This window comes from Apodemus sylvaticus, chromosome 4 (assembly GCF_947179515.1).
Source record: "Apodemus sylvaticus chromosome 4, mApoSyl1.1, whole genome shotgun sequence".
Taxonomy (NCBI): domain Eukaryota; kingdom Metazoa; phylum Chordata; class Mammalia; order Rodentia; family Muridae; genus Apodemus; species Apodemus sylvaticus.
The window spans coordinates 68,700,182-68,726,004 of record NC_067475.1 but is presented as its reverse complement, the minus strand read 5'-3'; the positions used below and the strand labels follow the sequence as shown (position 1 = coordinate 68,726,004).

Below are 25,823 nucleotides of genomic sequence, written 5' to 3'. Positions count from 1 at the left end.
CTGGCATTACAGGTGTGTGCTACCACACCAGGCAGAAGTTCCTGTCCTTAGGCTATCTTGTGTGCGTTTGGCTGTGTCAGTCTCCAGCGCTGCACAGCTCCCTGTGCGTGTGTGTGTGTGTGTGTGTGTGTGTGTGTGTGTGTGTGTGCCAGCAAGTGTGGAGACCAGAGCAATGCTGGGGTCCTGCTGGGGGTCCTCCTGCCTTGCTCACAACTTTACTTTACTTTTTCTTTTCTTTTCTTTTGTTGTTGTTGGTGGTGGTGGTTTTGTTTTTTTTTTGTTTGTTTGTTTGTTTTTGTTTTTTGTTTTTCAAGACAGGGTTTCTCTGTATAACCCTGGCTGTCCTGAAACTCATCCTGCAGGCCAGGCTGGCCTCAAACTCAGAAATTCATCAGTCTCTGCCTCCTGAGTGTTGGGTGGTATGTGCCACCACTGCCTGGTTCTGTGGGGTCATAGTAAACTATGAACCATGACATAAAGACATCCATGCTTTATCCTGCTCAGTGAATGCTTCCTGAAAGACAAAGTTCAGAATGCCCAGGGTAAGGGCTGCTTGCAAACTCAGCTTGGTAAACTCCTTGTCAGGTAAACTGAGTTCAATCCCCAGAACCAATATCTAAAACAGAAAAACTGCGGGGGTGGGGGGGGTGGGGGGGGTGAGGGGTGGGGGGGGTGGGGGGGGTGGCACACACCTTTAATCCCTGCACTCAGGAGGCAGAGGCAGGCAGATTTCTATGAATTTGAGACTAGCTTGGTCTATAGAGTGAGTTCCAGGACAGCCAGGACTACACAGAGAAACCCTGTCTGAAAAACAAAACAAAATAAACAAAATGACCAGCTAGTACGCATGGATCCTACAGCACTGGGGGAGCAGAGAGAGGAGAACCCTGGGGCTCACTGGCTAGACAGACTTGCTCACTTGGTTAGGTCCAGGGCAACGGGAGACCCTGTCTTAAATAAATAAGGGTAATCTAGGTGTGGTAGTGCAGACTGTTAATCCCTGCACTAGGCAGCAGAGGTAGGTGGATCTCTCTGAGTTTGAGTTCAGTAAAAGACACCTGGGGTGGACCTCTGGGCTCTATATATGTACCTGCACACAGATACACGGATGAACACACACATTCACACACATACATACACACACACACACACTCATACACACTCAAAGAATGAATCAAGATGATAAGGAGGAAATGACAGGAAATGGTAGCAAGATAACAGTTATGTTGCGTGATAATGTTCTCATGGGATGGGCTTGATTTTTTTTTTCCAGACAGTATCTCACTGTGTAGCCAAACTGGACCTGAACTCCCAGAGGCCCCTGTTTCTGCCTCCAGAGTGCTGAGGCTGGAAGTGTACACCATCACAGCCTCGTGCACCACCACAGCCTCATGCACCACCACAGCCTCGTGCACCACCACAGCCTCGTGCACCATCACAGCCTTGTGCACCACCACAGCCTCGTGCACCATCACAGCCTCACCTTTTTTTCTTCCCTGCCTTGCTGGGAAACCTTATGTGTGCCTCGCAGGGCCTATGTGTGCTAGGCAAATGCCCTTCCACTGAGCTCCTCCTGAGCCCCTATACTAATGCATACCCACTATACTAGTAAGTATCAGTATCTGAACTAGTGTATAATTATCAGTAAACTAAAATGTAATGAGGAGCTTTCAGAAACAGAGAACAGGCTGGAGAGATGGGTCACTGGTTAGGAGCACTGACTGTTCTTCCAGAGGGTTCAGTTCCCAACACGGCAGCCCACAGTCCTCTGTTACTCCAATCCCAAGGCATCTGGCCACACCCTCTTCTGGCCTCTGAGGGCACCAGGAATGCATTCGGTATACAGCTATGCATGCAGACAAAACACCATACACATAAAATGCATAAATAAAAATAAATTTTTTTAAAAAGCAAAGCAATGATAACAATTAGAGTCAATGTAGGAAGACTAGGAAGATACAAACGTAAACAATTGAAAGCTAATGTTTTAGCTGGGCAGTGGTGGCTTGTGCCTTTAATCCCAGCACTCAGGAGGTAGGGGTAAGTAGACAGACGTCTGAGTTTGAATCCAGCCTGGTCTGCAGACGGAGTTTCAGGACCAGAAAGAAATCCTATCTTAGAGAAGAGAAGAGAAACGTTTTAGCCATGTATAAGAGGAGCAAATGGTATTAATTACAGATATTCTAGGCTTTGGGGTCCTTCCCGTGTTCCTGGGTGATTTTATGCTACCTCGAGTAAATTAAAGAAACATGGTGCTGCAAGCCTGTGCTGCCGGCTCTTGGCAGTAGAGAAAGGACGATCAGCCGGAGTCTTAGCTCCTTAGTGTGTTCCAGACAGCTCAGGCTACACGGCACCCTGCTTCAAAGGAAAAAGGGCTAAGCATTGTGGTTCAATTTATGTCTATAAAGTTAATTTATGATAGCCTTTGTTTTTATTTATTGTTATTATTACTACTACTACTGCGACGACGACGATGATGATGATGATTAGTTTTGTCAAAACAGGGTTTCTCTGTAGCCATAGCTTTGTAGACCAGGCTGACCTCCAACTCACCGAGATCCATTTGCCTCTGTCTTCCAAGTGCTGGGATTAAAGGTATGAGTCAGGACGGCCCAGCACTTGTTTTTAAATTTTTAAAGTAATGGGGTTTATTAAATATGCTGCAAAAGGGCAGCGGATGGAGCACTAAGTAGAACCCATCATTTGATTTTTGCTTGTTTGTATGTAGCTCAGGCTAGCCTTAGACTCATGGCTAAAGACTGAACTCAGAGCTTACCATATCCCGAGTGTGGCATCCATCACCGGCCTGTCCTTACCCTAGCTGAGGCTCAGCATAGTGCGATGATTCTCTCGTCAGTCCTGAGGGAATTCAACTTGATGGAGCCGGAGCCAGTGCACAGTTGTAATCTGCCCCGCCCCACCAAGTCCCTTCTAGTCTTTGATGCATTTACCTACTCCTCTGCGTTTGCTTGCCAGACATTATAACTGAGTGCTAGGGATAAAGAAGACGGGAGACCGGCTTCCTGCCGGGAGCAGGGGCGCAGGGATGTATGGTCAGCTTCCTGAATGCTGAGGGACGCTTGCTCTGAGGATAAGATCAGTGTGGCTACATAGACAAATGGCTGGTGAGTTCCAGGCCAGCAGGACTATGGAGTGAGACTGTTTTGTTGTCGCTGCTGCTGCTGCTGTTGCTGTTGTTGTATTTTTTTAACCAAACTTCCTGTTTTGATTCATTTATTACATTTCTTTGAAAAAAGTTTATTGGCCTTTTGGATTGAATTTATTTGCCAGAAACAACTCGTCACACTTCCGTTGAAGCCAGCATATGGCCGCTTTGCTGGTTCTGCGTTTGGTTCCACCGAAACCTGTCCTGCACTCTGGCCTGTCTGCTGACACCTGACCCACCAGCACCACACAGACCCCAGCCCTGGATCCCAATGCACAGTGAGCCCATGGTCACCAAACCTGAAGTTTCCAGCCTCTGAGAATTTTGTCTTTTCCTCCCTCAGCTCCTTCAGAGCTTTCTCTAGGATTTCATCGGACCTAGACCCTCAGTGCAGATAACACCGATCTTTTCATTTATCCTGATGCCAAAGGACCTGCTGGTGCCTTTAGCTTTGGTGTCTGTCTCTGCTTTCCCACACAGACTTTGAGGCTGTGCTTGTGGGTATGAAGTTCCTGTACAGGTTCTCCTTTTCAACCTGATCCTGTGTCATGATGGAGAACAGGAAGGGCAAACTTCCTGTTTTCATTTAGTTAGGTGTTTTGAGACAGTCTCACTATGTAGGCGTGGCTGGCCTGGAACCTACTATGTAGACCAGGCTGGCTTCAAACTCACAGACATCCACTTGCCTCTGCCTTCTGAGTGCTGGGAGCAAAGGGTGTGGTAGTGGTGAATACATACTAAAAGTAAAATGGGCTGGAGAGATGGCTCAGTGGTTATGAGCACCGACTGCTCTTCCAGAGGTCCTGAGTTCAATTCCCAGCAACCACATGGTGGCTCACAACCATCTGTAATGAGATCGGATGCCCTCTTCTGGTGTGTCTGAGGATAGCTACAATGTACTTACATATAATAAATAAATAAATCTTAAAAAAAAACCCAAAAAAACAAAAAACAAAAATGTAAAATGGACATACTCAACAAACCATGATCTATCTCAATTGGACACTTGGATTCTTGGGAATACCACTGTCATTGTAACTGGGGGTGGGTATGATCTCAGTTGGAGAGAATGCACAGCAAAAGAGGGTGCCTGAAGATGTGACCTCAGAGACCACCCACACTTCCCACACTTAGTAGAGGTTTGGGGAGCCATTCACAGATCTGAGAAATATTTATTAAGCTACTTGTCTCTGTCAAGAGAAAAAGAACCCTCTGAGGTCACAGAGGAGAGAACTTCTAAGAAGAAGAGCTGAGGTCAGAGGGGTCACATGCCACAAAGAGGACAAAGGGACAAAGGCTTTAGAGCTGACTGTGACCAGGGGTCACTGGCAGCCCTGAGGACAACAGTCTCTGGGGACTGGTGGATGCAAAAAGCAAAATGACCCAGGATTGTTGAGAATGCAGAAAATAATGCAGCAAGGACGCAGGACTCCGGAAGTCACACAGGAAACGTGGGTTCGGATCAAGATGCGGTCAAGCTCATGGCTCTGGCGTGTCAGAGCCGCAGCCAGCACTGTGGCCACCTGCAGTCCCGACGGCTCTCCTGGCTGGCGTTAAGGGTCGAACCTAGTGTTTCGAGTTTTCTGGGCGGCACTTCAGCCCTGACATGCAGTTCCAGCCTTTGTGTGTTTTGAAACTGGACTTCACATTATAGCCCAGGCTGCCCCTAAACTCCCAGCAGTCCTGCTGTCTGTCTCAGACTCCCAAACACTCTACAGGAATGAATGACTCTGCCCTGTTTTGATGTATGTTTTAAATGCTGGTCTCATGTTGCCCAGGCTAGTCTTGAATTTCTGATTCTCCTGCCTCTACCTCCAAAATGCAGGGATCACATGCAAGTGTTAAAATTTCATGAGAGATATTGGAACACACACACACACACACACACACACTCTGAAGGAAAGATGTCAGTGGAAAAGAAATGCCAGGTATAGTATAGTGGTTTTGCTTTTTAATCCCAGCACTTGGGTAACAGAAGCAGGCAAATCTCTCTTTAAGTTCAAGGCTAGCTTGGTCTACATAGTGAACTCTATGAGAACTCTAGTAGAACTAGCACAGTCAGGGCCATATAGTGAGACCCTGTCTTATGAAAATAACAACCAAACAAATGAGCAAACAAAAATAAAAGGAAAGTATTGAAAATAAAGGAAAGAATGGGCTGTCACTCACTGGGCTGCTTTTGCAGAAAAAACCTTGGTTCAGTCCCCTCCACTCATACCCCACCCATCTATAACTTCCATTTCATGGAATCCAGCTCCCTCTTCTGACCTCCCCAGGCACTGCATGCATCTGCTGCACATGCAGGCATGCAGTTAAAACATGCACATAAAATAAATATAAAAAAATAAAGGGCTCAGATGGTGGCATTACTCTATAATCCCAGTACTTCACAGGCAGCGACAGAGAGGAAAACCACAAATTCTGGGCCAGAGTCTCTCTTACAATAATTATTATCAGTATTAGACTTGGTACTGCACAAGTGTAACCCCAGCACTCAGAAGGCTGATACAGGAAGATTGCTGAGGTTTGAGGCTAGCCTGGTCTACATAGAAAGCTTCAGGCCACCCAGGGCTACAGCGTGAGGACCTGTCTCAGTGCCCTACCACCAAACTTGTACTTACAGTGAATAAAACAGTTTCAAAGTATGGATGCCGCAGGCAGGCAATGGCCGGCTGCTGGAGTCCTGGCCACTCTGGTGAAGGAGGCAGGAAGATTGTTTAAACCTGCCTAGGAATTTGGCGTCACCTTGAGCAACAAATTGAGACTCGGTCTCAGTTAAATAAAAGAAGATGGATTTAAAGATGTAGAATTATGTTCCTAAGTAGAAAGAAAGTACAAATTTATTCAACGAATGTGTTAACAATTAATACCTACTAGCTTGGCATTAAGGGAGGCAGAAGGGTTGGGAAGCTCATCAGTGGGGGAGGGGAGGGGTATGCGAGGCTCCATTTCGAATGGGAATAAGCATATGTCTGAGAAGATGTGCTAGCCACACAGCCCTGCTGATCTAAGCTTCCCAAGGCTCGAGTAAAAGGCAGGCTGCAGAGGCACCTCGCCTGGAGCCCACGCTCCCAAGGCATTGGAGACAGGAGACAGGAGAACCCTGTAAGCTCATAAGCCAGCTAGCCTGGACCTCACAGCACAGCAGCACCAATAAGAGAGACCTTGCCTGCCTCAGCAGGGTGGAAGGAGAGAACCGACTTCTAGAAGTTGTGCTCTGACCTTCACGTGGAGTCTGGTAGGCAGATATCTCAGAGATCAAAGCCAGCCTGGTCCACATAGTGAATTCTAGGACAGCCAAAGCTACATAGAAACCCACCCCACCCACCGTTTCAAAATAAAAGTGTGTATTTTATTTTTATGTGGATGAATGTTTTATCATCAATGTATGTGCAACTCTGTGCATGCCCACAGAGGTCACAGGAAGGCATTAGATCCTGTGGAACTGGAATTACACATGTTGTGAGCTGCCACATGAGTGTGGGAAAATGAAATCCAGTCTAGTCCTCTGCAAGAGCAGCCAGAGCTCTTAGCCACCAGCCAACTCTCTCACTCTCATCCCATTGTCCCCCCTCCCCCCCCCCGATTTATTTACTCATATCAATGCTCTGTCTGTATGTCTGCATGTATATCTGAAAGCTAGTACCCATTACAGATGGTTGTGAGCCACCATGTGGTTGCTGGGAATTGAACTCAGGACCTCTGGAAGAGCAGTCGGTGCTCTTAAGCACCGAGCCATCTCTCCAGCCCCACTGTCTTCCTTGGTAACAGCAAGAAGAAAGAAGAAGACATTTGACAGGTCATGCCCACTCCTTCCTTCCCAATAGTTTTCCCAGCCCACCGTGCTGCGCCTGGAGCCAGGTTCCTCGCTCCTTTCCCTACTCAGAACCAGTGTCTCGCACACACGAGCCGCACGGGACCTTCTGCTGTCCACACTCCAGGCGCTGCGCTTACTTGCCAAGTAAAAGCTTTTATTTAAACCTTGTCCTCGTTTAAGAACATTTTCTCCTTTGTTCAGGCAGACTCCCATCAAAGTTCCCTGCCCCTCAAGATAAAGTATCTACAATGGGCTAGAAATAAAAGTCAGAATTAGAATGTTTGCTCAGCATATCAAGGCCTTGGGTTTCTTTTTCCAGCACTGAGAAAAAAAACCGTAATTAAAATGTATCCATTATCTTCTTTTGGAAATACTGAGACTGCACGGTTGGCCTTGAACCCCTCTGCAGGACTCCACATGCTCCACAGGAGCTCCACATAGTTTTGTCATAATTAGCTTTTGGGGTGTTGCTTTTGAAAACTTTTTGAAATTTATTTAGATTTTTAAAATGTTGTATGTCTGAGCAGCATTTTTATTTTGATTTGTTGGGTCTTGTTTACTTGTTTGGAGATGGGCTGCATCACCTCTCTATGCAGCCCTTGCTATCCTGGATCTCATGTAGACCAGGCTGGCTTTAAACTCACAGAGATCCTCCTGCTTCTGCCCCCTAGTGTTGGGATTCAAGGTGTGTGTTACATACTCTCCATGTAAAGGTGTTTTACCTGCATGTATGTCTGGTGCCCAGAGAGATCTGAAAGTGTGTAATCCCTGCAGCCGGTGCTGTGCGTGGTTACGAACTGCCATATGGGTGCCCGGACCTGAGCCTGAGCCTGCGTCCTCTGAAGGAGCCAGCATTTAGCTGTCTCTCCAGCCCTGCCTGGCATTGCTCTTTAATCCTTAGGAAACTGTAGGTCTTGTTTTAACTCAAATAGATAGTGATAGATAATCTTGAGCCTCTGATCTTCCTGCCTCTACTTAATAACTGCGGGGATACAGTATAGACCGACACCAACACCTGGGTCACAGATGTTGGGGATTGAACCCAGAGCTTTGTGTATGTACCCCACCAACTGAGCCACATTGCCCCCCCCCCAACCATGGTGGTCATTATCTTTCTTGTAGAATGTTTTATCACAGCTGGGCATGGTGGCACCGCCTTTAATCCCAGCACTCTGGAAGCAGAGGCAGGAGGATATCTGAGTTGTTATTACTTTTTTTTTTCCTTTTTTTCCCTGTTTTTGGTTTTTTTGAGACAGGGTTTCTCTGTGTAGCCCTGGCTGTCCTGGAATTCACTTTGTAGACCAGGCTGGCCTTGAACTCAGGAATCCGCCAGCCTCTGCCTCCCAGAGTGCTGGGATTACAGGTGAGCGCCACCACTGCCCGGCTTGTTGTTATTACTTTTGAAAGTTTCTTTGTAGTTTATTTAGATTTTTTAAAATGTTATGTGTGCATAACCGAATGAGTTCTAGGACAGCCAGATCTACATAGAGGAACCCTGTCTCAACTTTTCCTGAACTCAAAAACAGTTTTAGTGTGTGTGTACATGTGTGTGTTTGTGTGCATGTGTGTGAGTGTGTGCATGTGTGTGTATGTGTGTGTGTATACATGTGTGTGTCTGTGTGCATGTGAGTGTGTGCATGTGTGTCTGTGTGTGTGTGTGCATGTGTGTGTGTGCATGTGTGTCTGTGTGTGTGTGCATGTGTGTGCATGTGTGTGCGTGTGCGTGTGTGTGTGTGTGTGTGTGTGTGTGTGTGCGTGTGCGTGTGTGTGATGTAGCACATCTATGTCAGTCAGAGCTCAGCCTGCGGGAGCTGAGTCTCTTCTTTCACTATGTGGATCCCAGGAATTGAACTCAGGTTGTAAGGCTTGGCAGCAGATGCCTTTACCCACGAGCCATCTCTCCAAGCCATGAAAGTCATATTTCTAAATGTGAGATAATAAGCCACAACCAATTGGGCTTGAGTTGTTTAATATGTATTGCACCAAACTGAGGTTTGATCTTTCTTAAAACTTTAAGGACTTGGTTCTAATCCACATATAGTAACCTATCCAGTAAGCTCATATTTGAATGAATGTCCAAATCCCATGCTGGAAGGTAGGAAACATTTAACCCTCTTCGTGTTATGTTTCTCTCTCCTAAAACTGCTTTACAACCTTCAGAACATTCTCTAATTCCCTCTCTCTCTCTCAAGACAGGGTTTCTCTGTGTAGCCCTGGCTGTCCTGGTACTCTTAAATGTAGACCAGGCTGGCCTTAAACTCAGAGTTCTACTGTCTCTGCCTTCCAAGTGCTGGGATTAAAGGCATAAGCCACAATGCCTGCCCTTAATTTTTATTTTTTATTTAGTTTTTATTTATCATCATTGTTGCTTGTGTGTGCGATGTGTGTAAATGCTACAGTATGTGTGGAGGTCAGAGCTAATTTTTGAGAGTTGGGTCTATCCTTCCACCATGGTTTCTGGTGCTCATCTTGGCTCGTAGACTTTTGAAAGAAGTAAACAAATGCTTTTACTCATTGAGTTTTTTTTCCTGCTCTATGTTCCATAGTTTCACTGTCTGCTAAGTCAAAGTGGCTCCAGCGCTCCTCGGCAGTTAACCGTGTGTTGCTATTGTTTCTTTCTCATTCTGTTTATCTCGTTGCTTCCTCTGACCTTAAGTCTAGGAGTCTGTCTTCACTCTCACTGTCCAGTCTGTGTGTGAACTGTATTGCAGGACAGTTTGTTTGGCCATCTATTTATTCTATTTAGACCCTCTCCCCCATTCAGTTCAGGCTGGTGTAGAAATGGACAACTCAACATTTTCCCCTCTAATCCAGAGACCAAGCCGTGGGTAAAGTACCCACTCAGACAACACTATCTTAGAACATCAGTGTCTCCCGGGCCACCTACATTCCAGGGAATTTTGAAAATAGCCTTTGTCCCAGCCCCACGCAAGGAAAAATCTCGGCAGGGTGGAAGTGAAGCAGTGTTTTCTGAAGAAGCCTTCTTCTTCCTCTTCCCTGACATTCCCCAAATGAAAGGCCCTTTATTGGGGTCCCTCGGCCTTGGGGACAAGGAGCAGTTTTGCCGTTTGAGCCTTTTGAGGAAGTGGGACACACTAATCTCGCATCTATGGGGTCAGGGTAGCTGTTCTCTCTCTCCCTTTGATATCTCTGTTTTTCTCTGAATCAATTCGTCTTGGTCTCCACCTGGCTTTGAGCTTTAGCCCTCCTACCTGTCCTCTTTTGTCAACCATCTGTTTCCTGACAGCCAGCGTATAGCTTTCAGACTTCTTCGTTCCTGGCATAGTGGCTCGGGGCTGACCTGTTCAGACTGTAGAGGTCGGTGGGGAGGAGATGATGGGCACAGGATAAGCAGGAGGAGGATGCTTTCGTTTCTCAGGCCTCCTAAACTACATGCAGGCCTTCTTATTGGGGTCAAGATGAACGTGAACCAGAGAAAGCACACGGGGATGCAGAAGAGACACAGGCAGAAGCTTAGGAAGGAGAATGCGGAGGGACAAGGTGGGAGACTCCCTGGAGAGCAGGGTCGCCCAAGTCGCAGATGGAAGTGAGGGAGATTGGCGCAGGCTCTGACAGCCCAGCCCAGCTGAGGCCCCCTGGTTTCCTGTCTCTCTTCTCGTGTTGTCTTCCTTCCTGTGACACTTCTGTCTGGAACCTCTTCTCTACCATCCTGTCTGTGTGCGTGTGTTTTATGTCCTCGTCTCAGCGATAGTCCGTGGGTCTTTCCATCTTGCGCCTGACTCTGGTCTCAGGCTCACCCTCTCGGTTTAGCTCTGGGTGGACCGTGCGCTCGGCGCCCCTCCTTCCTGTATTATTATTGGTGAAGAGGTGGTGAGGAGGCGGTGTCTATCCCGCCGCTTAGTATCCCATTGGACTACGGGACCGAGAGGCGGGCCGGAGGCGGGCCTTGTTCGGAGGCGGGCGGGGCGGCTGGGGCCGAGCCCAGAGCCCCGGGCGGTCGCATTGTTTTCCTCCGCCGATCTGCGGCGGGAATAGTGACTCCTGCTCGGACCCAAGGCTCTCGTAACCCGACAGCGCCCTGGAGCCTAAATTTAAGCACGATCCAGACCGGACGCTCGTCGCATCTAGCCGAAGCCCCAACCACGGATTGAGAACTCTGTGCTGCGCGGAGCTAGGGGCCGCCTGCTGCTCCCTGGACCTTGCTGACCCGGATCTCGGAGCAAGTACCTTGGGGTAGGGATGTAGCGGCAGGGAGGGACAGGAGCGCCGCAAGAAGGAGTCAAGCTCCTGAGTGTCACAGCGACTAGAGTGGGTCCAGCGCGCCCTGTGTCTGGCAGAGTTAGGGTGCGTGGAGGAGGAGCAGTGGCCGAGCCCAGCTGCACTGATGGGCGCAGGGTGTAGGCTTCTTTTCCGACTGGTCGTAGGTCGTAGGTCGTAGTCGTGTCCCGCCAGATTGGGGGTCACGGAAGGGGTATTTTTTTTTTGAGGCGCGCACAATGCAGAGGGTGGAAAGCCCAACACCTTGGCCTCTCCCTCGGGAAACTGAGGCTCCAAGACCTGTGGAGAAGTAGACCTCGACGCCCCTGCGGGGACTAGAAGGGGGACAAGTCATTCTGGACTTCGGTGTCAGGGTTGCGTCCTCGTCCCCGTGCAGGCTGGAGTCTGAGCACTCCTAGGGGGAAGGGTCGGCTTGGGCAGAGTCCAGGAGCAGGGCCAGGGAAGCATCCCCGCGCGCACCTCCACGCTTCACCTCATTCCGCCCGGGGCTTTGTTAGACTGCTCTCCCACGGAGGAGAGCGGGCCTGGCGACAGCATCCTAGCTCACCTACCCACTCTGCCCGGGCCTAGGGCCCGCCCTCAGCCTCTAGCCCTGTTTCCCTAGTCTGAGAGACCCGCCTCCGTCCCCCAAACCCAGATCTCATTCCCACTTGATCTGCGCCTGCAGGCCCCTTCAGCCCCTCCTCCCGCTAACGTGGCTCTGGGACCCGGTCCCGGCCCAGACGCTGCTACCCGCCCCTCCTCGGAGCCCCGGATCCAGTGAGGGGGAGACACGTCGAGCCCCTGGCCTCGGGCCCATCTCACGCTAAGCGCACGCGAAGCTCCAGACACCTGGTTTATCCACGTTGGGGGTGGGTGGGAGGGAGGGTAAGTACAAAGACTGTGACTGAGAGCGAAGCATAGGGTAAAAGGATTTTGAGGCTTGGTGCAAACCTGAACCTCCTGAAGAAGGTGGACAGGGGTGGGCAACCGTGTCTATGGCTTCCTGCTATTGTCCCCGGCCTGCCTTCCTATTCCTTCCCCTGCTCCTCTAGACTCCGCTGTGACCTCGGCCACTCCCCAGAGGTGGCTGTCTGGCTAAGAGGAAAGAAGGGGGCTGGCTGTTTCATCTTTCTATCAAGGGGAGGACCTAAAAGGAGAAAGAAAGGCCAGGTCTCTCCTTGGGATTTCTCCAGGTCACAGCATGCCTGTCCCCAGGCCAGGGATTGGATGGGAGCCACCCAGATGTTGCTCCCCTAAACAGCTATGGGAAGCCCTCTTAAAGATGTATCATACTCGAGTCTAGTGGGCCAAGGACAAGGCCAACCAAGTGTTTTTAGAGGCTGGACTAACCCAGCCCAGCGGAAAGTGAGCGAGTGTTGGGGGTCCTTAGTGTGAGGGCTTAGGTAGGAGGGAAGCCCTGCTCTCCGAGGAAATAAGGGGATGAAGGTACTTGCTATTAGAGCAGTTTGCTTGGAAATGAAGAGCATGCAAATTAGATGCAAATTAGCCTCTATTGTCCCTAGCTAGGGAGCTTTTGTACAAGGCGGTTGGAGGCTGAAGGTTTTAACATGGGAGTGGTCATCAGGACCCACAACTCCCAGGCAACCCTTTCCCCAAGACTAGTCCTGCAGTTCCAGGAGTTTCTGGCTAAAGGCCAAAAGCTACCCTCATATCTTCCGGTGTGAAGCCGCCCTCATTTTGTAACCAAACAAAATGCACCCCCCCACCCTTAACATCTCCCGGACACTGGCTTTGACAGCTTTTCCCAGAATTTGCGCATTTACTTTTAAAAGATGTGGTAAGGGAGATGTGATTTAGTTTTTTCCTTCTTTTGTCCCTTCCTCCCTTAGATCAGAGGGCTCCTATCCCTCTTCATCCCCACAGGACCCACCACCCCAGGTAAGGAAAAGCGCCAACGCCTAAGCACAGGGGATAGAGGCAGGCCCGCCAGAGCCCGGGAAGAGGGTCCGGCAGGTCTCCCCACTTGCCAGAGAACAAAGTTGTTTTCAGGGTGAAGATAGCAGTTGCCCAGGGCAACTTGAGGGCAGGTAGGAGAGCATAGGAGGCAAGCTGTGTCCCTTTCTCTCCTGGGAGTACCAGCATCCGGAAACATGGGTTGGGGGAGGGAGGGATACTTGGCTTTTCAAGGGAGGGGTCCTTGGGTAGCTAAGTGCTCCGCCTCTGGGGAAGGGGGGTCATCATTAGGTGTTTCTACCCTGCCCCTTCCTCCAGCTCTCTTGGGGCCCCACCTGACGTCAACCTTCCCACCAGTGACGCTAGATTGGGCTTGGGTGGACACTTGGGTCCTGGCTTCAAGAGTGAAATTATTGGAGAGATGGAAGGGGGCTTGCCCTGTAAGCCCAGAGTCTTCTTTAGAAGACTTGGAATGGACAACTAAGACTTGTTGTGATCTGTCACAAAAGAAAGGACTCCTAGCTTCCCGACCTGGTTAATGGAGCCTCTTCAGCACCTCACTTGAGTTTCCAGGAAAGGCAGGAAGCTGGTATGCACCTCCATCAGTGGGACAGTCAGGGCCAGCTGGCTGGGGGAGGCCGCTGGGTGGGAAGGAGACCTGTCTCAGCGTTCCTTTCACCGTATCCATCTTTTCTTGGACTTTGGGCTACAATGCCTGTCATTGAATTATTTATATTTCAATTTCAGAGGCAGCCTGATGAGGCAAGAAGGGGAAAGCGGGGCACGTTCAGCCATTTCTTCTCACCCGTGCTTTCTGTCCTTCGCTCAGCATAGGGGGTGGGTCTGCTCTTCTCCCCAGTGACAACGTGCATTGGTTCTTAGGAGCCAGGGAGGCAACAGGGGGCTCCAGGCTGGGAGGGGGCCCAGTGGTCGAGGAGACAGCTGCAGCCAGAGCTAAATTTAGCCTCTGATCTGGCTTTGATGCAGATTCGTTTTTTTGGCTAAGACGCCCCCCCCACGCACACCCCGCTCCCTCTCTGTCCAGCCTCTTCCTCAGCAGTGGGAACGGCCCCTGAAGTAGGAGCTCCCGCTGGGTCAGTGACCCCAGGCTGTTTGTCCCTCTCCTTCTGTTCTTTCTCAGCCTTAGACAGGACCATGGCTGCCGCACAGCTGCCTCTGCCTGGGCGCAGTGCCTGCATTACTCCCAGGGTGCTGTGGGGGTCTGTGAGGGGAGGGGAAGGCAGACTTGGTGCCCTCTTCCTTCTCCTAGTGCCAAGGAGTCACTATTTATAATTTTAAGGCTTAAATGTCTAATTATAGCTGAGAAGGGGTTAGCACAAGGGGGGCCAGGAGGTGTCACCTACTGAATGTCCCAGACCTAGGCAGGAGAGAGGAGGAAAGGCTGGGAGGGGCAGAGGATTTGTTCTGTCCTTACCTGGGGGTCACGCCAACCAGTTTGGGCCAGTTGGAGAGGGAAGGGCCTTGAGTGACAGTGACAGCTGGCTGGGAGTGAGGCAGGATGGCTCTTCGCCCACCCCACAGGGTCTCCTGGGGATAGACCTGGGGCGGAGTCTGCCTGCGACCGGGAGAGAGCTTAGTCCCTTCCCCCACTTTTCTGTCTCCCTGCTCCAGGGCCAGCATATGGGTGAGGGGTACCCCCTGGGGCTCGAGCTGCCCCGCACAGGATGCCCCGTGCCCCCCACTCCATGCCCTTGCTGCTGCTGCTGTTGCTGTCACTGCCCCACACCCAGGCGGCCTTTCCCCAGGACCCCATCCCTCTGTTGACCTCTGACCTTCAAGGTAAGTGCCCCACCCACTTTACCCTCTTGGGGGGGGGATGCAAGTAGAGAATGAGACCCCTATGCTGGAGAGGCAAGGAGTCGGGATGTTCCCAGTCTTAAGGAAGCTAAGAGAATGGTCAGGCCACGGGGAGCAAGCCAGTGGAATGAGCTGGAGCCACGCGTGTCTCCTCCCCGGCTTTGTGTCTTCACTCAGAGGTAGTGTTGCTAGGCGGCTAAAACTGTAACCTCCAGCTGAATGTGATGGTGCCTGCTCCCAGGCCCAGCACTTGGGAGTCTGAGGGAGGAAGACTGCTACAAGTCTGAGGACGGCTTGAATTCTGTAGCGAGTTCTCGGCCGGTGGGGATTACATAGCAAAAACCCTGTCTCAATAGACAGACATAAGGAATGCAAGGTCTTAGCCAGACCAAACCAAAGCAGCTATGAACCCCCGCTCATAGGGGTGAGCTCGCTGGCTTTGTGGCCCGGGTTAATGCTCTCTAACCTTTCCTAGCCTCAGTTTCTACATTAGTAAAAGGAAGATACTCATGGTGTTAAACCTCATTCTGTTACTCAGACATTAAGTGAGGTGGTAGATGAACGCAAATGAGGCACAGTCCTGAGAACACTGTCTGGCCCAAATTAAGCACTTTATATTTGTGTTATTCTTAGCTCCACAGTGGAGTGCTGTGCCAGGTCAGTGGTCCCGACACCCTTACCTCTCCTCTGTCCACCAGAGAACCTGGGTCTCACCAGGGTAGAAACCAGAGAAAACTCCTCATCTCTTCAGGCCTGTGTTATAGATGTTGGACTTAGGTTTATTTCAGTTGGGCTACTAGGACTGACTGTTGGGGGACAGGTGAGAGTAACAAACACTACATCTAATGCAGCTCCCAGTGCTCTAGTGTTTCATCATCTGTGAACCCCAGGGCTCCCCCATAAACACCACCACCTGAAGCTTTTAGGCCCAGACCAGGTGGACAATGGAGTTGGTCACAATGGCAAAGTGTTGAAAAGTCTTGAGGGGGACTCGAAGAGGGGCAGAAGCAGGTGCTTTGATTATGTATGAGTGTGTGTGTGTAAGCTGTTGTGTGACAAAACTTTTCCTGGGGAGACAGAATACACCTACTGAACCCAGATAGGAAGGCCAAAGTATGGAAACTGCCAAAGTCAAACTTGGTGAACAAATACCTGTTTTGCTTTGTTTGTTTGTTTTTGTCCTTTTGTTTTTGTTTTTTGTTTTGTTTTTCAAGACAGAGTTTCTCTGTGTAGCCCTGGCTGTCCTGGAACTCACTCTGTAAACCAGGCTGGCCTCAAACTCAGAAATCTGCCTGCCTCTGCCTCCCAAGTGCTGGGATTACAGGCGTACGCCACCACTGCCCCTAGAGCCAATAAGTTTTACTGGGGACCCTTCCAGAACTATGCGTGAGGGGTCACTTACAGGAGTGACGCAGAGACAGCTGCATCCCCAAGCCCACCCCAGTGTGGACGATAGCGTGTGAGCTGGGAACTGGGTGCACCACACTGGCTGCTGGCCTCTCTCCCCCTGCAGTCCTTCCCAGGCCTCAGGGGTCTCTGCAGGCGGGCTTCTTTGCAGCTCTGCTTCTTCCTCTGAGGAGGACTCTCAGCTTTTATTGTTCACTCCGGCAGGGAGGGGACCGGCTGAATCTGGTCAGTTTCAGGGCGTTCTTGAAGCTGTATTTTTAGTTATTTACCGCCCTGCTTATAGACCTGACCTGCAGAATGGGATGTTTTAATCTCACGGCGCACAGAGGAGGGGCTGGCTGCAGCTGGAGCTAGAGGTGGCTGTGAGCCACCTAATGTGGGTGCTGGGAATCAAACTCTACCTCTGGAAGAGCAGTGCATCCCTTACCACTAAGCCATCTCCAGGCCCTTGAAAGGGACTTTCTAATACAAAGGTGGTCCTAAGAAGGAACTTGGCTCACCTCCGGAGTCAGACAGACCCTGCTGCCTGTGTGGTGGTCATGTAAATCCCTCAGTGCTCTAAGCCTTGAAATGGGGCCAAGGTGAGCTCCTACCTATAAGGCTAATAATATATTAAGGTAAATCAAGTGACTCACACAGTGCCTGATGAAAAGGTGGTGGTTTGTTGTTGTTGTTTAACAGTTCTTATTTGGCGGGAGTGTGAACGCCATAGAGTTTGAGTGGAGACTAAAAGACGACCGACCTGGGAATCGGTTCTCTGCCTCCACTGTGTGAGCTTTGTAATCAGGCCCGCCTGCAAGCACCCCCGCAGCTCTAACCTCACAACTATCTCAATGTCCTGGCTCTCTCTCCTTCTCTCTTCCTTCCTTCCTTCCTTTCTTTCGAGATAGCATCTTGCCTTACACTTGCTATGTAACTAAGGCTGGCCTTAAACTCTCAGCCTCCCCCAGTGCTGGTGTGCACCATTATGCTAGCTACTGGTACTGTTTTGAGTAGTAGATTCTGGGCCTCTCCTCGTGGCTGGGATCTGTGTGGTAGGAAGCATGTATTATCTCAGCTGCCATCCTCAGGGTACCACTCTACCCCCCCAGGTACCTCTCCTTCATCCTGGTTCCGGGGCCTGGAGGACGATGCTGTGGCTGCGGAACTTGGCCTGGACTTTCAGAGATTCCTGACCTTGAACCGGACCTTGCTTGTGGCTGCCCGGTAAAATGGCCGAGGCACCGTTGTGGGGCAGACATGCATGCTCCTGGGCAGACATGGGACCTGCATGGCCACTGCAGCATCTTGCAGGGGACACATGCAGGTGCACAAGCCATGGGACATGGACATGCTTGGACCCAGAGGACAATGCCAAGGCGTGGAGTGTGGGGAGGCTAGGGAGCAGGAACCAACCGTGTGTGGCTTGGCCCTGAGCTGGGGAACATGGGTAAGGAGGGGCTGAGCACCAGGCAGGGCGCCTCTGCTCAGCTCTGATCCCCCCTTACCTACCCTTCAGGGATCACGTTTTCTCCTTCGATCTTCAAGCCCAAGAAGAAGGGGAGGGGCTGGTGCCCAACAAGGTGAGGGGCTGTATGCGAGGAGGTGCAGGCAGGGAGTCGAAGCTGGGAAAGGTGTAACGGGGGTCCTGGGGGCTGAAGAAGGCACCTAGGAGGAGTCCTCATGTGAGGAGAGGTCCAGGGCCACATGACCTCTCTTCTTCCTGCAGTTTCTGACATGGAGGAGCCAAGATATGGAGAATTGTGCTGTCCGGGGAAAGCTGACGGTGAGGAGTGGAGTGTAATTGGAGGGAAGGCGAGGACTGCCTTCAGGTAGTGCGCCGCCATGACTGTTTCCTACTCCCTTCCCATCCCTGCCCAGACAAAGGGAGGAGAACTCATCCTGCTTAGTTCCCTTCACATATCCCAGGAAAAAGAAAAGGGAGGTTCGGGACAAAGGCTAACTGCTGAAGGCTAAGGGCTAGTTAATAGCTTGAGACTTAGCCACATTGCTCTGACTGGCTCAAGAGTCGCAGCCTTACTTCCCGTGACCCCTCACTTCAGTTCCAGGCTTGTCGCTGACCTAGAATTTTGGGTTCTCTAGGACGAATGCTACAACTACATCCGTGTTCTTGTTCCCTGGGACTCGCAGACGCTCCTTGCCTGTGGAACAAATTCCTTCAGCCCTATGTGCCGCAGCTACGGGGTACAGAGGAAGAGGACGGGGAGCAGAATCTAAAATAAGCTTTCAGTTTGATGGGAAGAGATGGGCGTGGGGGTGCGAATGGACGTGTGTGGGGTGCAGGAGTGCAGACAGGCTGCAGAGGAGGTGGGTGGGTGGGTGCTGTAGGGCCAGCCTCTAAGACCTCCCCAAGGTTACAGGAATCTGCTTCCCCAGATAACATCTCTGCAGCAGGAGGGTGAGGAGCTGAGCGGGCAGGCCCGATGCCCCTTTGATGCCACCCAGTCCACTGTGGCCATCTTTGCAGGTGTGCACCTGGGCGTGTAAGAGGCCGGCGTGTGGCTGGAGGCAGCTCCTCTCCCTCCTTGGTCTCTCCCTAATGTCCTTGAGGGAGGGTTGAGGTAGGGTCTGGGACCAGCAGTAGGAGACAAGCTGCAGCTTCTGAGCTTTCTGCGACCCCGCGCTCTCATCTCTCCAGAGGGCAGTTTGTACTCCGCCACAGCGGCAGATTTCCAGGCCAGCGATGCTGTAGTTTACAGAAGTCTTGGACCTCAGCCCCCACTCCGTTCTGCAAAGTACGACTCCAAGTGGCTGCGAGGTCAGTCATCCTGGGGCGAGAGACTGCCTGGGGACACCGGGACTGTGGGGCCTGAGTCCCTGCGCAGGTACAGATGCCCTTTCCTGTCACTCTGCCACAGAGCCACACTTTGTCTATGCTTTGGAGCATGGAGAGCATGTGTACTTCTTCTTCCGAGAAGTCTCTGTGGAGGATGCCCGTCTGGGGAGGGTAAGGAGCTGACACCGGGGACAGATTCCTAGGCAGTTCTCCCACACAACTCTGCATCTCCAGCTCTTATCGTGACCCAGAGGGACCTGCTATATCGTTTCTTTTCTTTGCTGTGACCCTGACATTTGTCTCTTGGCGCTCCTACATCACACCGTGCAGCTCAGCCAGCTGACGTGTGGCTCACTGTCCTCTCCAGGTGCAGTTTTCCCGGGTAGCCCGGGTGTGTAAGCGTGACACGGGTGGCTCGCCTCGGGCCTTGGATCGCCACTGGACATCCTTCCTTAAGCTGAGGCTCAACTGTTCTGTCCCTGGGGACTCTACCTTCTACTTCGACGTCTTACAGTCCTTAACTGGGCCCGTGAACCTGCATGGCCGCTCCGCTCTCTTTGGGGTCTTCACCACTCAGACCAACAGGTTGGTAGCAGGCGGATTACGTGAGCTAGTGCTGCCCCTCCCCCAGCGTCCAACCCCTTTCATGCCTCCTGAGGAGGAGGCTGCAAGCAGGGCCAGTCTGCTGTCCTGGCTGCCCTTTCCCTCCTGAGGCCGCCGTCCCACTGCTAACTGCCTCTATCTAACGTGGTGCACGAAGGGCAGCTGTCGCTTCTTACCTGGCAGGAGCTGTGCAGTCCCTGTCAACATCTACCTTGCATCTTTTCTGGCTCCCTCAGCATCCCGGGGTCTGCAGTCTGCGCCTTCTACCTAGATGATATTGAACGTGGCTTTGAGGGAAGGTTCAAGGAGCAGAGGAGTCTGGATGGGGCCTGGGCGCCTGTGTCTGAGGACAAGGTCCCCTCACCCAGGTACCCAGTATGGAGGAGGCAGAAGCAATTCCTGCTCTTAATGTTGGGGTCTAAGGAGGCCACTGGCCCAAAGAACAAGCATGGGCTGGACAAAGGAGGACAGGGGAGGGAAGAAATAGTGCAAGTGTGTCTGCTTGCAGGGGGTAAAGGTAGTGGGCCATGTTTGAGCCTGGGGGAGGGAGGTGCGGGGGGGAAGGGCCCAGAACTTAACATCAGGTCTCCGCCCTAAGGCTGCCCTCCCCATGTGCCCACCAGGCCAGGGTCCTGTGCAGGTGTGGGTGCGGCTGCTTTGTTCCCGTCCTCTCAAGACCTGCCTGACGACGTGCTGCTCTTCATCAAGGCCCACCCGCTGCTGGACCCCGCTGTGCCACCCGCCACCCATCAGCCACTCCTCACTCTGACTAGCAGGTGATCTCCGCCTCCTGCCCTCAGCCTCTCCCTTCTTTCTCTTGTGTCGTCCATGAGGTGAATCCGTCGGGTGAGGACCTGTACAGCAGTAAGAGTGGGCAGCAGGGCATCTGGGTGCCCCTGGAACCTCCCGAGTGTCACTAGGCAGGAGAGCTGTCCTCACCTGAAGCCTATCCATCGCTCCAGGGCGCTGCTGACCCAGGTAGCTGTGGACGGTACGGCTGGTCCCCACAGAAATACTACAGTCCTGTTTCTTGGTACCAATGATGGGACAGTGCTGAAGGTGCTACCTCCCGGAGGACAGTTTGTGGGACCTGAGCCTATCATTTTGGAAGAGATTGATGCCTACAGCCATGCCCGGTGAGTCCTTTGTGGGGGCAGGGGGTGGGGATGGAGCAAAGGTTGGGTACTCCAGTGCTGGCTTGGCAGAATTAGAGGCTTGAGGTAGGGAAAGGGACTTGGTGAGAAGGCCCCACTGTTGGGTAGGGTGGTCCCATGGGTTGTGCTGAGTTGTTCTGCGCACCTTCTCCACCTATCACTTCTTTCTTCCCATCGACTCTTTTGGGGACAGGCAGCCTTGCTGTCCCCATTCTGACTGCTTATGGCATCAAATTAGGTGCAGCGGGAAGCGGTCCCCCAGAGCTGCGCGGCGGATCATAGGGCTGGAGCTGGACTCTGAGGGCCACAGGCTCTTTGTGGCCTTTCCTGGATGCATCGTCTACCTCTCTCTCAGCCGCTGTGCCCGGCACGGAGCGTGTCAGAGGTGAGAGGAACCAAAGGTTAGAGCTGCCTGGCTACACTTCCTGGGTTAGTAGGAGCTCAGAAAAATCCCCGAGTCTTCAGGAGGGCAAGGAAATGGAGGAGAGGGTGGGGTACCTTGGGTAGTCTGGAGCAGATTGGGGTGGATGGGATGGAAATATTGGGGTGGGGGAGCCTCTCATAGCTAGAGTGAGTAGAGGGCACTGGTGAGTGCAGGGGTAGCAGCCCCACACAACTCAGTTTCCCCTAGGAGCTGCCTGGCTTCTCTGGACCCATACTGTGGATGGCATCGATTCAGAGGCTGTGTGAATATCAGGGGACCTGGTGGGTAAGTGAGAAGCCCCCGGGGCTCCTGAGGAGAGTGCAGAGCGAAGTGTAGAGCCACAGTGAGCCGCCTCCTCTTCCTTCTAGGACTGATGTGGATCTGACTAGGAACCAGGAATCCACGGAGCATGGTGACTGCGAAGGTAAACCCAGGGGTCAGTTGCAGCCGCAGCCGCAGACACATCCAGATGACTGTGATGGCGACTGACAACATCCCAGGCTCAGGCATTCGCCTTTCTCAGCAGCTGTACCAGTTACCTCTCTCAGTTCCTCATGAAACTTCCCCTTTCCCTCCTTCTTACCCTCTCTCTCATAGACGGGGCAACGGGGAGTCAGTCTGGCCCTGGAGACTCTGCTTACGGTGAGTCTTCTGGCCTCAGTGTCCTTTTCTGTTTCTTAGCAACCAAATCCGTTCGGGCTATAAGCAGACCTTGAACAGTCAGACGAGACACTGGAATTGTGGACTCCTGGGTTCCAGAGGGGTGGGGGGCTCTCGGTGGTATCACGGGTGGAGAGCAAACGTCTCACTGGCTCTGACCTGGTCTCTGTTACCAGTGCTTCTGGGTCCTGGCCCTTCCCCTGAGACCCCCAGTTCCCCCAGTGATGCCCACCCAGGGCCCCAGTCTTCCACTCTTGGAGCTCACACGCAGGGTAAGGGGATCACCTGGGAGGGACAGTATTGCAGTGTGGAACTGCTGTCTCAGAGTTCTAAGCCGGGTCCTGAATGGTGTTTGCTGCCCACTAACGCCTGTTTGGAACCTCCCTTCACCACAGCTGGACATCCCAGCCAGTGCCCTGCACAGGCAATTTGGCAGTTATTCTTGGCATGGCTACAGGGGCTACAACTGGTATGGGGAATACCCCAGACCCGTGCTCTAGCCTGTGTGTTTAGGAATCCTGAGACTGTGGAGTGAAGCTGAGAGGCAGCATGAAAACTTGCTGTTGGCCTCGCCTGTGCCTGTTCTGTGCATCACCTACCCTAAAGCTGAGCCTCCTCCCTCCCTCTCGGTCGGCAGGCGTGCGCAGGGACCTTCCCCCAGCCTCAGCCTCCCGATCCATCCCCATCCCACTCCTCCTGGCCTGTGTGGCGGCCGCCTTCGCTTTGGGCGCCTCAGTCTCCGGCCTCTTGGTGTCCTGTGCTTGTCGTCGCGCGAACCGCCGCCGGAGCAAGGACATCGAGACCCCGGGGCTGCCGCGCCCCCTCTCCCTTCGCAGTCTGGCGCGGCTGCACGGTGGCGGTCCTGAGCCCCCGCCTCCGCCCAAGGATGGAGATGCAGCGCAAACGCCCCAGCTCTACACTACCTTCCTGCCTCCGCCCGAGGGCGGATCCCCACCGGAGCTGGCCTGCCTGCCCACCCCGGAGACGACGCCCGAGCTGCCGGTGAAGCACCTCCGCGCTTCCGGGGGTCCCTGGGAGTGGAACCAGAACGGGAACAACGCCTCGGAGGGCCCAGGCCGCTCTCGGGGCTGCAGCGCGGCGGGCGGGCCCGCCCCGCGCGTGCTGGTGAGGCCGCCGCCCCCTGGCTGCCCGGGGCAGGCCGTAGAGGTGACCACGCTGGAGGAACTGCTGCGCTACCTGCACGGCCCGCAGCCGCCCAGGAAGGGCAGCGAACCTGTCGCCCCCGCCCCGTTCACCTCCCGGCCCCCTGCCTCGGAGCCCGGCGCCGCCCTGTTCGTGGACTCCAGCCCGATGCCGCGGGATGGCGTGCCGCCGCTGAGGCTCGACGTGCCGCCCGACGGCAAGCGCGCGGCGCCGAGCGGCCGGCCTGCTCTCTCGGCCCCGGCTCCGCGCCTGGGCGTCGGCGGCAGCCGCAGGGTGCCCTTCCCCACTCACCGGGCGCCCCCGGGCCTGCTCACGCGAGTCCCCTCGGGAGGCCCGGCCAGGTACTCCGGGGGGCCCGGGCGGCACCTCCTGTACCTGGGCCGGCCCGACGGCCACCGCGGCCGCTCGCTGAAGAGGGTGGACGTGAAGTCTCCGCTGTCGCCCAAGCCGCCCCTCGCCTCCCCGCCGCAGCCCGCCCCGCACGGCGGCCATTTTAACTTCTGACAGAAGCTGCTAGCGCCCGTCGAGGCGCTGGAGGCCGCCGGCCTTCCCGGACTCCGAGAGTCTCCCGGGGCCCCCCTCGCCTCGGTTTATTTATTGACTGTCTTTCCCCCTGCCCTCTGGCGAGGAGCTCGCCGCTCGGAGCGCCAGCGTTTCAGGGGACCTGGCCGACTCCCATTCCCCGCTCCCTTCCAGCCACGCTGCCTTAAGTCGCCGCTCCGGACTCCCGCGGACTGAGCCCCGGGCGGGCCGGCCGGGGCTGGAGCCGCGCGCTGTGTACAGAGTCCTCGGGCCTCCCGGGGCCGGGACGTGCCTCCTCCTACTGTGTAGGAGCCCCCGCTTCCCAATACAGCCCTGTCCCCCAGCCGCTGCCTGACTTTCCTCGCGGCGCGGGAGGGGAAGGAGGGCGGGAGCGCCGGCCCTTTGGGTCCCGGTGCTCCTGAAAGTCTGCCTCCGCTTGAGCTCGGCCCCCAGGTGTCCCCGGAGCAATCGGCTTGGCGGGTGTCCCACCGGGGTTAATCAGGCAAGGGTTCCTGAAGGAGGCAAGCAAAGGACCTGGTGTGTGCGGGATGGGCCGGGGCCCAGGGGAGCAGCGGTACGGACGGGGTGCTGGGAAGGGCGCCCCGCACGTTTCCGGATAGAGGTCAGGCACCTTTCCACGGCCTACACTACGGGGTGGGAGAGGGAACTTTTGGAGAAATAAAACGAAGCTGCTGCGTGATTTGAATTTCACATCAGCAAATCTTGTCCTAGAGAGAGAACTTGGCTTAGAAGAATTTGGGGTGCTTGAGCGGTAGGCTGCAAAGCCAGACAACAAAAGCCCGCAGAAGATGCGCCCCGGAACAGGCGAGGGTTGGTTGGTTTCCAGGGCCGGAGAGACTAAAGTGTGTCCATCGCGATGCTCCGGGACTCTGGCTGCAGAGAGCTGCACAGTATCCTGGGGATCAAAGGGAGGGATGACCCGGAACGCCTGTCCCACCCACCGCCCTGCCGCTAGGACCACTTAAAGCCTCGCGTGGGTGCTGGCAGCGCTGGAGGATTTGAGGGAATTTGGCAGCGCGTGTCGACGCTGTCTGCTCTGCTCCAGCTCCAGGCCGCTTCCCGTTGGCGCCTCCTAGAGGTCCGACCAACCCTGCGGCTGGGCAAGCCCCCAGTTCTCTGGTTGCTTGAATGTTCTGAGAACCATTTGGCCAATAGTTCTAAGTGTATTGTTTACCTCTTCATCTTTACCTTTGGGATGGCAACTGCCTTAAGCTTCCTTTCGCTTCTGAAATAATAGGGTCGAGAGGCTCAAGTACTATAATGTGCAAATGCTTGTAAAAGAGAAATCCGGAAATGGTGGTTCCTCCTGTCTCACTAGGCTGTGTATACCAACTTTTGTGGTCAGCTTTTACTAGACAGTTTCCCTTTGTACTATAAATTCGACTTAGAGATATTTTTCTCCTTCGAGGTTTTTTAACCCTTATGTGTCTTAACGCAGTTCAGTTAAGCCAGGATCCTTCAGGATTTAACATCTCTTAGCCTGGACCTTTTTTGTCAGGTTCAGTTTGTTACTCCTTGGGGACCTTAATGGACTGGTGCTAGTGTCCTAAACAGTGCTGAGGGACAAGGAAGAGGAGATGTCTCTTTCAGTCACCTGGCCGGTTAATCTCTTCGAAGCATGCTAGCCAGTGCAGGGTACACCTGTACACGCAGCATGCGGGGTACACCTGTACACTCAGCATGCGGGGTACACCTGTACACTCAGCATGCGGGGTACACCTGTACACTCAGCATGCGGGGTACACCTGTACACTCAGCATGCGGGGTACACCTGTACGCGCAGCATGAGGATCCTGAATGCTGTGCTAGAGCTAGTCCCTCTCAAAAGATGGAGAGGGAGAACAAGATGGTTCAGCAGGTAAAGTGCTTGCCTGCCTGGTCTAGTGACCAGAAGCTCATGGTGGAAAGAGAACTCTCTAAACTGATCGCCCCCACGTCCACATGTGTGCTTTGTGAGCAGCCCCCCCCAATCTCTCTCACAAATCCTGAAGAGATGAGAGAGGGCTGGGATACAGCTCCATTGGTAGAAGGCATGGTGAGCATGTACTGACAACTCTCAGTTTTAATCCAAGCATCACAAGACATGGTTGGTGGCGCACACCTAGAATTCCAGCACTCTGGAAAGAGGCAGGAGGTCTGGGAAATTGGAGGGCAGC

At 53.3% G+C, this 25,823-nt stretch overlaps 1 protein-coding gene across 6 annotated transcripts; it reads left to right on the top strand.

The window, feature by feature from the left end:
* The first annotated feature begins 10,914 nt into the window (after positions 1-10,914).
* On the top strand, positions 10,915-25,034 carry Sema6c (semaphorin 6C). Of its 6 annotated transcripts, XM_052179807.1 has the most exons (21): positions 10,915-11,177; positions 13,055-13,103; positions 13,866-13,955; positions 14,751-14,918; positions 17,435-17,549; positions 17,842-17,905; positions 18,052-18,108; positions 18,426-18,527; positions 18,720-18,810; positions 18,982-19,101; positions 19,202-19,290; positions 19,487-19,704; positions 19,959-20,090; positions 20,346-20,498; positions 20,685-20,858; positions 21,115-21,261; positions 21,508-21,585; positions 21,669-21,724; positions 21,898-21,942; positions 22,137-22,232; positions 22,598-25,034. In XM_052179807.1, exons 4-21 carry the CDS (start codon positions 14,804-14,806, stop codon positions 23,626-23,628), a joined length of 2,883 nt encoding a protein of 960 aa, XP_052035767.1. In that variant the 5' UTR covers positions 10,915-11,177; positions 13,055-13,103; positions 13,866-13,955; positions 14,751-14,803; the 3' UTR covers positions 23,629-25,034. The 6 variants fall into 6 exon arrangements, with proteins under 6 accessions (XP_052035767.1, XP_052035768.1, XP_052035766.1 ...); XM_052179808.1 differs by lacking the exon at positions 13,866-13,955 and having other exon boundaries at positions 10,915-11,167; XM_052179806.1 differs by lacking the exon at positions 13,866-13,955.
* Positions 25,035-25,823: the final 789 nt, after the last annotated feature.